Raw genomic sequence first — 14,613 nt, forward strand, 5'->3', positions numbered from 1 at the left:
TGCCCCTATGTACAAGAATATAACTACTATAATACTGCTCCTATGTACAAGAATATAACTACTATAATAATACTGCTCCTATGTATAAGGGGGACACTCATGCACGTGTCAAAGAATGTAATAAATCTTCTATCCTGCACCTCGAGTGTCAGCGTCATTTTCCTGTACCATCAGGATCATTATTCTGTGCCTCAGCGTCATTGACGGTCCCACGCTGTCTCCTTTCTGTGCAGGCAGTACAGGAGAGCGTGTGAATATGAGAAGACCGTTAAGTGCGGTGAGAACAGGACTCCCATCAGAGTTACCGGGGTGAAGCGTGTGCTGAGCTTTCACAAATCTTTCTTGCTGCTCAAGAATCGGGATCGCTCCAGTCTCCACTCCAAGGTGTATTTCATCTATAATAACCCGGCCTTGTCTGCAGAGGAGGAAACTGAAGAGGAGGAGGAGGAGGTCACAGACCGGAAACTGTCCATCAATCAGATCACAGAGGACATCAAATCCACTGGTATCATCCTCAACCCTCGTGTCTTCTATGTCTGAAAGCCGCACATCTGTATCACCACCACTAGGGGGCAATGTGCTGATAATGGCAGAGGAATGCTGGGCCTTGGTGCCCGGCCCGGGACAAGGTATTTTGGTACCCTAGGCAGATGAACCCTCACCCCCTGTGTAAATGAATGGGTCAGGCACTAAGGTAACCGGATCCCTAACGCCCCCTCATCCTGCTGTGATGATGACCAATTCCCATCGAATAACCTTTGTCAACCAAAAACACCAGCAAAAATAAAGATAAGTGATTTACTTCAGGGGTGAGACTCATCAGGGAGTGCGTTTTCTACGATAGTAGCAAGATTCATCCCTGACATCGTATAGATTAGATGTCGGATACAAGGACCGTCATGGAAACTAATATTGCTTAACTATAACGGTGGGGCATTTAGTTTCAATTAAAATGTGAAGCATTTGGCGGATATGCTAATGGAAACTAAACCGACCCCATGACAGATAAAGGTCTGATGGTTTGTACGTCTGTCTTGAAACAAATACAGTTTGCAACAAAACTCATGATGGTGCTGTTGCCATATTCCTGTACGGATAGTTGTTCTGGTGACGTATTTATGTATGGATGGTGATTCTTTAGACATACTCATGTAGTGATGGTTGTCTTTCAGATGTATCCATTACCAGATCCATCATTAGTACTTGAATATGAAACCAAAATCATCATCAGTACATAGAGCACAGACATCAATAGTACATTAATATGGCACCAGAACCATAATCAGTAAATAGCTCAATAGAACTACCCATCAGAACTAATATAGCTCCAGAACCATGAATAGATAAATGCATCACCAGATCCACCATCAGTACATGAATACATGACCAGAACCACTATCAGTACATTAATGCAACACTAGTACCATAATCAGTACATTAATTTATCACGAGAACCACTGTTCGTAAACAAATACAACACCAATACCATCATCAGTACATGTATACGTCACAAGAACCACCATCAGTACGACTACATCAACAAAGCCACCATAAGTACATGACTACATCACCAAGATTAGTACAGCAATCAGTTGTATTGTCAAGTCAGGCCCCTATAAATTTGTATCTCATGAATCTTCAACTCCCAGAATGTCCGTAACAATGGTAAGGAGATGCTGGGAGTCGTTATCAATCATTACCAGACTGCAAACCTAACGGGAATCACAGTACTGAGGAGAGGTAGTCAGTATCAACAGTGAACATTTACATCCAGGGACCTTATAGGTGACATCTTCTCTGATTGAGTCTTTCTTTTCGTCTCCATTTTGTCCAGATACCATATTGACTTTTCACATCCACAACTCGTCTCTGCTGACTTCTCTCTTCTCCGATCTTCTGCAGCACATCCCCAAATGGGGCACTTAATAATAAGAGTGTCATTATAGCTATAGACTGTCCATACTACGTCCTAAATAAGCCTCCTATGGTATATGGCCTCCACACTGTCAGCTATAACCGCTACACCATCCGCCCACGGCCTATACCATGGCTGTCCCCTCTCCACTCTAACTCCGCACTGTGTCCCTGCCATGCTAACCTCGCTCTATACTGTGCCCCATTTCACGTTGCCCCCTCTCCATATCTATTGTGTCCCCTTTTCGCATTATGCCCTCACACTGCCAACCGACCTGTACCCCTACTCACTGTCCCCTACACAGTATGATTGTCACCACAGCCGACCAAACAGTGATATCCACATCCCCCCAATATACTGTTACATCAACCACAGCCCTCAATATACAGTATGATGTCCCCCACAGACACTATACAATATATCCACAACAGCCCCCAATATACACAATGATGTCCACCCCATCCCTTATGCACTATGATGTACACTACAGACCCCCATTATAACAGTATGGTCACCACCACATCCCATCACATACAGTATGATATCCCCCTTAGTCTCCCATATATGATATCCCCCTTAGCCAGCCCTTCGTAAAGTTCCCATAGGCAGCCCCCCATAATGTCCCCACATCCAGCACGTCATAATATCCCAACAGACAGTCTTGTCTGTAACGTCCCCACAGCCAACCCAATAGCAAAGAGGCATAAGGTATTTAAGGCACGTTCCCTTTTAGGGAGGTGCCTGCACAACAAGCTCTTTAGTGTTAGTTTGAGTTTATTCCAGTTAGTTGTCAGGTCCCTGAACGTGTTGCTGAACCTGAACTGTAGCTGTTATCAGTGATACCCGAGCCCCGAAGCCGCTCAGGCTGCTCCAGAGCCCCGAAGCCGCTCAGGCTGCTCCTGAGCCCCGAAGCCGCTCAGGCTGCTCCTGAACCCTGAAGCCGCTCCCGAGCCCTGAAGCCGCTCTGGCAGCTCCCGAGCCCTGAAGCCGCTCCGGCTGTCCCCGAAACCTGAAGCCACTCCGGCTGTCCCCGAAACCTGAAGCCACTCCGGCTGCTCCCGAAACCTGAAGCCATTCCGGCTGCTCCCGAGCCCCGAAGCCGCTCCCGAGCCCTGAAGCCGCTCCGGCTGCTCCCGAGCCCTCTCCGGCGGTACCCAAGCCCCGAAGCCGCTCAGGCTGCTCCAGAGCCCCGAAGCCGCTCAGGCTGCTCCAGAGCCCCGAAGCCGCTCAGGCTGCTCCAGAGCCCCGAAGCCGCTCAGGCTGCTCTTGAGCCCCGAAGCCGCTCAGGCTGCTCTTGAGCCCCGAAGCCGCTCAGGCTGCTCCAGAGCCCCGAAGCCGCTCAGGCTGCTCTTGAGCCCTGAAGCCGCTCCGGCTCCACCCGTGCCCTGAAGCCGCTCCGGCGGTACCCGAGCCCCTAAGCCGCTTCGGCTGCTCCCGAAACCTGAAGCCGCTCCGGCTGCATCCGTGCCCTGAAGCCTCTCCGGCGGTACCCGAGCCCCGAAGCCGCTTAGGCTGCTCCAGAGCCTCGAAGCCGCTCAGGCTGCTCTTGAGCCCCGAAGCTGCTCCCGAGCCCTGAAGCCGCTCCAGCTGCTCCCGAGCCCTGAAGCCTCTCCGGCGGTACCCGAGCCCCGAAGCCGCTCAGGCTGCATCCGAGCCCCGAAGCTGCTCCCGAGCCTGCTCCAGTGTCCGTTTTGTCATGTGTTTCATAAAAGGAGTTAATAAGCCTGGATGCAAAGTGAATCATTTAATTCTTGTACAGGAAATTACAGCACAATCAAAATAATGCCAATTTGGTGAGTGAAAAATATGTTAAGCAGCGAGTAACATTTCGACCTCGTCCTGGTCATCCACCTGAGTACGGCTGATTAACTCCTTTTATGAAATTTGGGATTTTTCCGGTTCAGCCAGCACCTCTAATTTCTGTGAGCTGTGTGCGCCTTCCTCTTTTTCCTTGTCATGTGTTCCCGGATCAGCACTGTCTGAACCTGCATCAGTATCCCGTCCTGCTTTGGACTCAGAGTCCGTGTTTGCGATCCTAACCCTTGGGGTCAGCAGCTGCAGTGTCGGGGACGGTCCTTGGTTTGGTACATAGCGGTCACCTGCAGCTCAGGCCTAACTCCACCATCACAAGCTGAAAACCAGGTGGTCGCTTAGGTGCGCCCCTCCTGGGAGCCCGGCCCGGGTACAGTGGGTCCACGATCCACGTGAGTGAGAATAATACAGGATCAGCAGAGGATTACAGTTCTCCACTATTTGGAAAGCTCCTTCTCATACCCCTCGCTTGGGCGATAAAATAAAAGCCTATACTCACTTCCCGTGCAGGCGTCGCTGGAACATCACGGGAGGGGAGTAACGGCTTTTTTAGTTTATCAGGGCCAAACAGTGAGATCAAGAAGAGGTTGTCCTAGTAGTCCGAATAGTGGACAAACCCTTTTAGTTGCATTTCTATGCAGCGACTCCACTTTTATGTTATGTAAACTCATTGGATATGTAAATTTAAGACTCATTTGAAGCAATAAAGGAAAACAAAGAATGACGTTTCCTTTATTTCTCCATTCTGTAATATTACACTTGTCAGATCACCGCAGGCCTGATTGAGTGACTGCTCCTCCTGCTTCCCCTGAGGTTGTAAGGCCAAAAAAACATCATCTATGAAACCGTGATAAAGATGCGTCCATTACTTGGCTCACAGCAAATCTCAAAACTGTCAATGAAACGGTTAAAAAAACACCTAAGAGTATAAAAAAAAAAATTAATTCGATTTGCAGATGGGCTGCGTTTCTTTTATCAGCCACTGGAGGGCGTCCTGGCGTCCTTGCTTTTCTAATTCGGCTCCGACAACTTCTCTGCACTTGTTGTGGTAGTCGTTCACCCAGCGGATCTGGAGGAGGGAGAAACAGAGGCGAAAAGAGGTAAGAAAAGGAGCTAAACCCGCGCCGTCCACCACAGATCACGGTCACGCTGCGGAAATCAGTGATCTGATTAGCCCCCAGGACCCGCGGTTAATGCTGACAGTGGCATCTAAGTGGTTAATCAGAGGAATGACGTCCTCTTTAAGCAATGTGGCATCTCCCACTATTTCCCAGTGCTAACTGGTTATTTCTGCAGCTGGGGGTCTAACAATGGCCGTGTGTTATTGCATTTTGCATAGTTGTACTTTGTGCAACTTTTATACAACAAAAAGTGTCGGAACGGACACGAGGAAATCCCTCAAAGTGTTACAGAGATGGGGAAAAAATAAAAAAAAAGTTTAAAGTTAAAAAACACAAGTTTTCCCCTGCACAATGCTTTACTATGGGAAAAATGCAACAATGGTCGCAACCATAACCAGTTTTGGACACCAAAATTTGCAACAATTAAACGGTTTTCTTACATAATAGGGGTAAAAAATGGTGATCTGTAATGTTACGTGCGCCCCAAAGCTCAGCGGATGATATGTGGAGCCCTCGGGATATAGACAAACAATGCAGTGGATTTTTTTCTTATTTTTTTCTTCTTTTATTCACCACACTAAGGGTTTTTAAAAGGGGTTTGTCCAGTTGTGGACAACCCCTTTAAATGACATGTGGCGCCATCAGCTCTCACCTCTTTCACAGTTAGCAGGTCGACATTGATCATCTTAGTCTGGATCGGCACCAGTGTGATCGGCTCGAAGGTCAGGCTTCCCCGCTCCCGGAAGTTGTACTGGAAGTATAGGAAAGAAATCAACCTGGGAACGGCTCCTCCTGCCTCACCGCCTGTTTACACGGGGCGGAAAATCTGCAGCCGATAACAGAACATGCAACGTGCCCGGTATTTTACCAAATCTGATCCACGTGCACAGGACAGATGCACACACAGGTTTTTTTAATAATTTTTTTGGAGCCGCTTGACTGCTGAAAATACCATAAAAAAGAAAAAATAAATATTCATTTCAATGTTGATCCACTTTGCTGTTCGTGAGTCCGGTCTTTTGAGCATGCATTTAAAAAAAAAAAAAAAAAAAAAAAGGTCCTTTTCAGGAAGCAAAAAACTGCTATAAAATCTTTGTGAACAAGGAGCGTTGCCTGAAGTGGAGTCCACTATAAAACTCATTGTTTTTGATTGCGTGAAGAAAACTGTGAGCAAAAAAAGAAATACACAGCAATTCTGCATCCAGAGTTACAGGCGCCCCCTATGTATGTGTGGATGCACCATACAAGATCAGGCGGCTCCAGGGGGGACAGGATTAGGGGTCCATCAGTAAGATGAGGAGGCGGATGTTCGGGATAGATCACACACCGGGATCATCAATGTAACAAAGCCCAAACACAGCAGGGAAGAGTCAGAAGCAGACAAATATCTAATGTGCGTGGGGGTCTCCTATGTCGCGGAAAAGAACAATCTGGCACCACTTCTAATATGTCCCTTTTCTCAAACTCCTGTCCTCCTCCTTCCTCCGGGCTCCCCCTTGTCCTCCTCCTTCCTCCCCCTTGTCCTCCTCCTTCCTCCGGGCTCCCGTTGTCCTCCTCCTTCCTCCGGGCTCCCCCTGTCCTCCTCCTTCCTCCGGGCTCCCCCTGTCCTCCTCCTTCTTCCGGGCTCCCCCTGTCCTCCTCCTTCTTCCGGGCTCCCCCTGTCCTCCTCCTTCTTCCGGGCTCCCCCTGTCCTCCTCCTTCTTCCGGGCTCCCCCTGTCCTCCTCCTTCTTCCGGGCTCCCCCTGTCCTCCTCCTTCCTCCGGGCTCCCCCTGTCCTCCTCCTTCCTCCGGGCTCCCCCTGTCCTCCTCCTTCCTCCGGGCTCCCCCTGTCGTCCTCCTTCCTCCCCCTTGTCCTCCTCCTTCCTCCCCCTTGTCCTCCTCCTTCCTCCGGGCTCCCGTTGTCCTCCTCCTTCCTCCGGGCTCCCGTTGTCCTCCTCCTTCCTCCGGGCTCCCGTTGTCCTCCTCCTTCCTCCGGGCTCCCGTTGTCCTCCTCCTTCCTCCGGGCTCCCGTTGTCCTCCTCCTTCCTCCGGGCTCCCGTTGTCCTCCTCCTTCCTCCGGGCTCCCGTTGTCCTCCTCCTTCCTCCGGGCTCCCGTTGTCCTCCTCCTTCCTCCGGGCTCCCGTTGTCCTCCTCCTTCCTCCGGGCTCCCGTTGTCCTCCTCCTTCCTCCGGGCTCCCGTTGTCCTCCTCCTTCCTCCGGGCTCCCCCTTGTCCTCCTCCTTCCTCCGGGCTCCCCCTTGTCCTCCTCCTTCCTCCCCCTTGTCCTCCTCCTTCCTCCCCCTTGTCCTCCTCCTTCCTCCCCCTTGTCCTCCTCCTTCCTCCCCCTTGTCCTCCTCCTTCCTCCCCCTTGTCCTCCTCCTTCCTCCAGGCTCCCGTTGTCCTCCTCCTTCCTCCCCCTTGTCCTCCTCCTTCCTCCGGGCTCCCGTTGTCCTCCTCCTTCCTCCGGGCTCCCGTTGTCCTCCTCCTTCCTCCGGGCTCCCCCTGTCCTCCTCCTTCTTCCGGGCTCCCCCTGTCCTCCTCCTTCTTCCGGGCTCCCCCTGTCCTCCTCCTTCTTCCGGGCTCCCCCTGTCCTCCTCCTTCCTCCTCCTTCCTCCAGGCTCCCCCTGTCCTCCTCCTTCCTCCAGGCTCCCCCTGTCCTCCTCCTTCCTCCAGGCTCCCCCTGTCCTCTTCCTTCCTCCAGGCTCCCCCTGTCCTCTTCCTTCCTCCAGGCTCCCCCTGTCCTCCTCCTTCCTCCGGGCTCCCCCTGTCCTCTTCCTTCCTCCGGGCTCCCCCTGTCCTCTTCCTTCCTCCGGGCTCCCCCTGTCCTCCTCCTTCCTCCGGGCTCCCCCTGTCCTCTTCCTTCCTCCGGGCTCCCCCTGTCCTCTTCCTTCCTCCGGGCTCCCCCTGTCCTCTTCCTTCCTCCGGGCTCCCCCTGTCCTCTTCCTTCCTCCGGGCTCCCCCTGTCCTCTTCCTTCCTCCGGGCTCCCCCTGTCCTCTTCCTTCCTCCGGGCTCCCCCTGTCCTCTTCCTTCCTCCGGGCTCCCCCTGTCCTCCTCCTTCCTCCGGGCTCCCCCTGTCCTCCTCCTTCCTCCGGGCTCCCCCTGTCCTCCTCCTTCCTCCGGGCTCCCCCTGTCCTCCTCCTTCCTCCAGGCTCCCCCTGTCCTCTTCCTTCCTCCAGGCTCCCCCTGTCCTTCTCCTTCCTCCCGTTGTCCTCCTCCTTCCTCCCTTTATCCTTCTTCCTACAGACTATCCCTGTACAGCGGCGCTCCTGGCCGCTCAGTTTTCGGGCTCCTACATGTAAGTAGAGAAGTGCAGGAAGGAAGGGGTCCTAGAGTTAAGGCCCCTTCACACTAAACGACGCTGCAGCGATCCAGACAACGATCCGGATCGCTGCAGCGTCGCTGTTTGGTCGCTGGAGAGCTGTCACACAGACCGCTCTCCAGCGACCAACGATGCCGGTAACCAGGGTAAACATCGGGTTACTAAGGGCAGGGCCACGCTTAGTAACCCGATGTTTACCCTGGATACCATCCTAAAAGTAAAAAAAACAAACGCTTCATACTTACCTTCCGCTGTCTGTCCCCGGCGCTGTGCTTCTCTGCTCTGGCTGTGAGCAGAGACGTCACCGCTCTGCTCTCCGGCCGCTGTGCTCACAGTCAGTGCAGGAAAGCGCCGAGGACAGACAGCGGTAGGTAAGTATGTAGTGTTTGTTTTTTTTACGTTTACACTGGTAACCAGGGTAAACATCGGGTTACTAAGCGCGGCCCTGCGCTTAGTAACCCGATGTTTACCCTGGTTACCAGCGAAGACATCGCTGGATCGGTGTCACACACGCCGATTCAGCGATGTCAGCGGGAGAGCCAGCGACCAAAGAAAGTTCTGGACTTTCTTCCCCGACCAACGACATCACAGCAGGGGCCTGATCGCTGCTGTGTGTCAAACTAAACGATATCGCTAGCCAGGACGCTGCAACGTCATGGATCGCTAGCGATATCGTTTAGTGTGAAGGTACCCTTACACAAACCCGGGGGCCCCTCACTCTCAGGACCAATGAGTTGCTGTGTCGGCCGCACAGATCATATAGTCAGAGCCTAACCATAGCCCATCCTCATTAGCTGTGAGGATCACGGGACCCCCAGGAAGGAGGCTCCGACTTCAGACCTCACCTTAGTGGTGGCGGGAACCACAAGAACCAAGTTCTCAATCCTGATCCCAAATGATCCGTCTTCATAGTAACCCGGCTCTAAGAAGCAAAAGATAAGAAGTGCATATCTTACAGTCTCAGGAATCATTTTGCTTCCTCCTTTTGTCTCTAGTCACATCCAGAGCTGCATTCACAATTCTGCTGCGGTAATGGAGTTCTGCAGTGCACTCCAGCGGCTGCATTGCATTTGGGAAGATACAGTTTTTTTGCTTTACACATCTCCAGGAATAAACCTGGGCACACCCTGCGCCGTACACGGGGGATTGCAGAGTGACCGGAGCAAAGAAGGGGCCGGCAGAGTTCTGAGCGCTGGTTTGGCTGTGACTAGAGCAGACGTGACATTGTACGGGGCTCATCTCACCGTCAGACAGAACCATGCCGGCTTCTAAGGGCTCGTCAGCAAACGTCTTGTAGCTGATGCCGCAGGGACCTTCGTGGACGTTGAGGAAAGAGCCGACGCCGTGTCCGGTGCCGTGCAGATAATCCAGACCCGATTCCCATAACGCTGCGCGGGCAAAAGAGTCCAAGAGATGTCCTGCAAGACAGATGTACACTGGATGCAATTGTAGCAAACCCTCAGCTGTGCCAGATATTAAGGCCTCTGGAAGATGCTGGTGTAATGATCACCCCCCCAAAGGTTCCCGTTTACAGCCGGCGGGTGCAGTGAAGGCAGCACCCGGCAGTCACGGATGGAGGCGCTGGAGCCGGTGAGGCCACACGTCTCGTCTCAGCGAGCGCGGCGGATCGTAATCAGATAAATTAACGTTACGATAATTGGCAATAAACTTATTGTTCTGGAGACTGAATCCACCTCCGACATAATGAGATCCGGGGAGATACATTGTACACGCGGCTCGTGTCCTAATTAGGAGGCGATTAGTTAACAGACGTCGTCCTAATTGTTTTCTTGCCATACTGAAATTGCTACAACGACGGAGGCGACAGGCGTGAAAGTCAAAAAGTAGCGGAGGACGGAGAAAAAGAAGATCTGAAGGTTTCAGTACATCGGGGGTCTGTCTCCGCCGGCCGAGAAGAGCCCACGACATGGCTGCATGGCGGTCCTGGCCGCCCTCTGTTAGCTCCTCCTGGCAGCCCACCATTGCAAGACCACCCGCCTCTGCCCACGATGTACATTACACGGACAGGAGAACGCGTCCGTCTGTAATGTGAAGCCCATGTCCACCGCACGGCCGCCCAGGTTCATTATTCCTCCAATTAATTCATAAAAATGTAGTTTTATGTCTGCAGCTCCTCTGCAAACATGTGTCTCCATGGTAACAGACAACAAACAAACTGTGTAGTCGGATCCTGCAGACATTCTCCCTTCTACTCCCTTAAAGGATCCATGGCGTAAGTGATAAGTGCACGATTGATCAGGGTCCCGTCCCTAAGACCCCGACCAGACCTAAGGGTCCTGTATCCCGCATTTAGGAGGAGCCGTAGTCACACATATACACCTCTCCATCCATTATCTATAGGAGTTCAGCACTCGACCATCCCCCCCTCAGACCCATAGACCATGAATGTAGCGGTTGGAAGCCTGCACATTACCACACCTTGTAAATTGTAGACCCTAATTCTCATTACGCAAGGGGTCCTGCTAGTCATACACTTATTGGTTGGTGATCCAACCCTTATAAAGAGAATAAGGTACAGATGGAAGAGATAACCGCCGGATCAGACTACACCGGACGTTTGTTGTCTGTTACCATGGAGACGCAGATCTCTGCACGAAGACTGCAGATGCAAAATAACAGAATTAAAGGCTATCTGCAACATTCCGTTTTTTTAAAGGATGCACTGGAGCAATAAAAAATAAATAAAAAATAACTGGGTTCAAAGGTATAAGGTGTAGAGGAAGTGAAGAACGCTGTGGAATGCTGGGACTTGTAGTCCCGGCAAATGTGTGGAAATGCACTCTTGGCCGCACTGTGACCAGTCTCGTTCTTTAGAGATTTTTATGCTAAATTTCCGACCAGACGAGTCCCGTTACAATAACTGGAGTGCACTTGAGATCTGTTCATGGTGGTCTCAGGTGGATCAGGGTAAATGGTAGCGTTACTCCAGGGCAGTGCAGGGGTTAATTTATATCTGCCGTGGATTGAATATGCAGTAAATATGTCCGCAGTAAGAGCAAAGCCCGGTGCGGGGCGTCCGCTGCACTGTACTCACCCTTGATGCCATTGGGAAACACGGCGGAGCTGACGGCGATGTGTCCCTTTAACACATAGGTGAAGCACTCCTATAGGAAGGGAGAGAGCATGCATCACACACACCTGTCACGGCGGACGATCAGTCCGGGGTCACGCCGTGCGCTGCCGCTACTATGGCCACTTTCCCCATAACTTCAGTAAGGGCGGTAACAACTGCAGCGCCGAGGATGGGCTCACCTTCTCGTAGTCCGTGGGCGTTCCAAAGTGCACGGTTCTGGTGACATCTGTCGTTCCGTCCCTTTTCAAAGGGATAAAGAAGAATTTAGGATAATGTTTTTTTTTAAAGAAATTTCCCATCAAAAATGCATTAAAAACACCGGCAGCTCAACTCCAAGTGAGGAAGGCCGAGCTGCAATACCAAAAACAACCTGAAGACGGCCGAGGCGCTGTTTTGAGAATAAAGCAACCATATGTTTCTAATCAAGGACAACCCCTTTAAGTGCCTAACTGCAATGGCAGCCCTTAATATCCCATTGCAACGGTGGCCCCTCCCCTTTGTCTAACCACTCCAATGCCTATTCAGTTACTGATCATTTGAGGGGTTTGGCAGCCAGGATCAGAGTCACCTCTCATCCCGGCCATTACAGAAAAGCGATATAGACCTAAATCCACAATGTACCGTCCTTCGCTGCTGAGAACTGCAAAAGTGACAACTAATATGGCCGCCCGCAGACACGGTTCTTAGTTTGGTGAAAATGGCTGTTGTAACAGGACGCGAAAATACCAATGTGGATGGATAAACTGATTATCCTGCATGTATTAAAACCAGCAGGTCGCCCACGGAAACCCAGCGTCGAGCGTCGGCCTTACTTGTACTGAGCTCCGGAGTCCAAGAGGAAAATCTCTTTCACACTCAACTTCCTGTTCGTTTCGGGAACCGGCCTGTAAAGAGTAAACCGCCATCAAAAAGTCACCAATCTCTTTTCTTTTTATCCCATAAAGCATTACAAAAATATAAAAAAATTCTCACTTGTAGTGAATGATGGCGGCGTCGGGTCCGGAGCTCGAAATCGTCGCAAAACTCAAGGAAACGAAATCTTCTTGTTGGCTGAAAGGGAGAGAAATGGTTAAATCGTTTCCAATATCTGGTTACATTGTAACATTCCGTGATTCTTTTCTATTTATTGGCCGTTATTAGATCGCTGCGTGTTATCGACATTCAGATCAGAAGCCCCCCCTGGGGTCTGCTCTAGGATCGGGGGGCTGCCAAACCACGGAGGACACCCCAGTAAGTGCCATCACAGGGGTCTCCTCGGAGGTGCCTGAATTGTATAAACATCTGATGGTTGGGAGTTCTAGTGGTCGGATCTGTACAATCGCTAAAACCAGGGGGCTGCAGAGCTCTTCTGGGACCATCCAATAGGAAGAATAATAAATTATATACAGTTAAGTCCATATATATTTGGACAGACAACATTTTTCTAATTTAGGTTATAGACATTACCACAATGAATTTTAAACAAAACAATTCAGATGCAGTTGCAGTTCAGACATTCAGCTTTCATTTGAGGGGATCCACATTAAAATTGGATGAAGGGTTTGGGAGTTTCAGCTCCTTAGCATGTGCCACCCTGTTTTTAAAGGGACCAACAGTAATTGGACAATTGACTCCAAGGCTATTTCATGGACAGGATCAACTCCAGGCCTTTTATCTGCTTATTAGAGAATGCCATAACGAAGTCCATGAAATAGCCTTGGAGTCAATTGTCCAATTACTTTTAATCCCGTTAAAAACAGTGTGGCACATGTTAAGGAGCTGAAACTCCTAAACCCTTCATCCAATTTTAATGTGTCTACCCTCAAATGAAAGCTGAAAGTCTGAACTTCAACTGCATCTAAATTGTTTTGTTTAAAATTCATTGTGGTAATGTCTATAACCAAAATTAGAAAAATGTTTTCTCTGTCCAAATATATATGGACGTAACTGTATATAATATATCCTCCCATCAATAACAATTCAATATAACTTGTACTTAGTTTGCTACATTCCTGCGTGCTCTGGACTTAATCAATAACTGACCGCTTTCCCTGAGTGAGACTGCCCACCAGACTCAAACCCAGAGCAAGCAGGAATTTGACTCAATAAATAATAAAATTACACCTAATCTTTTCCCAAAAAGTTACACTGACTTCAGATATTAGAATTTATGTATTGTCCTATTTGCAGGCATGTTATGGAGCAAAAGGAGCATAGTAGATTAATGTATGGTTTTCTTGGGAAAATCTTAGGTGTAACTTGTTAAGTAAAATTCATGCTTGCTCTGGGTTTATGAGTCCGATGGGCGGAGTTACTCAATGACTTACCGCCTCCTGGACTCGTAAACCCAGAGCAAAGCGCAATATCACTCTACTCAGCTTCTCCCGCTCTATATCATGCTGCCTGCAGATAGTGTAGATTTGTATTGTTCTCTCTGCAGGCACCATGTTATAAAGCAGGAGGAACTGAGCAGATTGATATACAGCTGTCTAGGAAAAAGATTAGGTGTTAGTTATTTACATAAATCCCTGCTTTCTCTGGGTTTTGAGTCCGGTGGGTGGAGCTACTCTTACTTGATGCCCAATGGACTTGTAAATTACGGGGGAAGCAGGAATTTAGCTCAATAAATGACAAATTACACCTAATATTTTCCCAGTAATTTGGGCACCCTGCATGGTTAGTACATAGTAACGCCCCCTCTTGAAGGTATCACAGCTTGTAAACACTTTAAGAGTGTTTCAATTATTGTTTGAGGGATTTTCCTCCATTCTTCGTTGGAGAATTCTTTTCATTCTATGAGATTCCTGGGGCGTCTTGCTTCCTCTGCTATTTTGACGTTTAGCTGCAGATGCAATGATCAGGTCAGGGGACTGTGAGGGCCATTGTAAAACCTTCAGCTTGTGCCTTTAGAGGTCGTCTATAGAGGATTGTGACGTGTATTTAGGATCATTATCCATTTGTAGAAGCCATCCTCTTCCTCTTTTCATCTTCAGCTTTTTTACAGATGGTGATATGTTTGCATCACAAATTTCTTGAATTTTCATTGAATCCATTCTTCCCTCTACCTGTGAAATGTTCTCCATGCCATTGGCTGCAACACAACTGCAAAGCATGACTGATCCACCCCCATGTTTAATGGTTGGTGAGATGTTCTTTTCCTGAAGTTCTGTGCCCTTTATTCTTCACACTTTGATCATTGAGGCCAAAGAGTTCTGTTTTACCATCATCGGTCCACAGGACTTGCTTTCAAAATGCATCAGGCTTGCTTAGATGTTCTTTTGCATACTTCTGATGCTTAATTTTATGATGAGGACACAGGGGAGGTTTTCTTCTGATGACTTTTCCATGAAGGTCATATTTGTGCAGGTGTCTCTGAACAGTAGAATAATGTACC

At 49.7% G+C, this 14,613-nt stretch overlaps 1 protein-coding gene across 4 annotated transcripts in view; it reads right to left on the bottom strand.

Moving 5' to 3' along the window:
* Positions 1-4,433: 4,433 nt before the first annotated feature.
* Positions 4,434-14,613, bottom strand: part of XPNPEP1 (X-prolyl aminopeptidase 1) — a 37,613-nt gene continuing 27,433 nt past the window's right edge. For 2 of the 4 annotated variants that reach the window (XM_069754251.1, XM_069754253.1), the window contains exons 13-20: positions 12,213-12,290; positions 12,053-12,124; positions 11,420-11,480; positions 11,202-11,271; positions 9,391-9,564; positions 8,992-9,068; positions 5,501-5,599; positions 4,434-4,796 (exon numbers count right to left, since the gene is read on the bottom strand). In XM_069754251.1, the coding sequence (XP_069610352.1) occupies positions 4,668-4,796; positions 5,501-5,599; positions 8,992-9,068; positions 9,391-9,564; positions 11,202-11,271; positions 11,420-11,480; positions 12,053-12,124; positions 12,213-12,290 (760 nt within the window). In that variant the 3' untranslated portion in view covers positions 4,434-4,667. The remainder of the gene's footprint in view (positions 4,797-5,500; positions 5,600-8,991; positions 9,069-9,390; positions 9,565-11,201; positions 11,272-11,419; positions 11,481-12,052; positions 12,125-12,212; positions 12,291-14,613) is intronic. The other 2 variants (XM_069754252.1, XM_069754254.1) reach the window with 1 other exon arrangement.

This window comes from Ranitomeya imitator, chromosome 2, assembly GCF_032444005.1.
Source record: "Ranitomeya imitator isolate aRanImi1 chromosome 2, aRanImi1.pri, whole genome shotgun sequence".
NCBI lineage: Eukaryota > Metazoa > Chordata > Amphibia > Anura > Dendrobatidae > Ranitomeya > Ranitomeya imitator.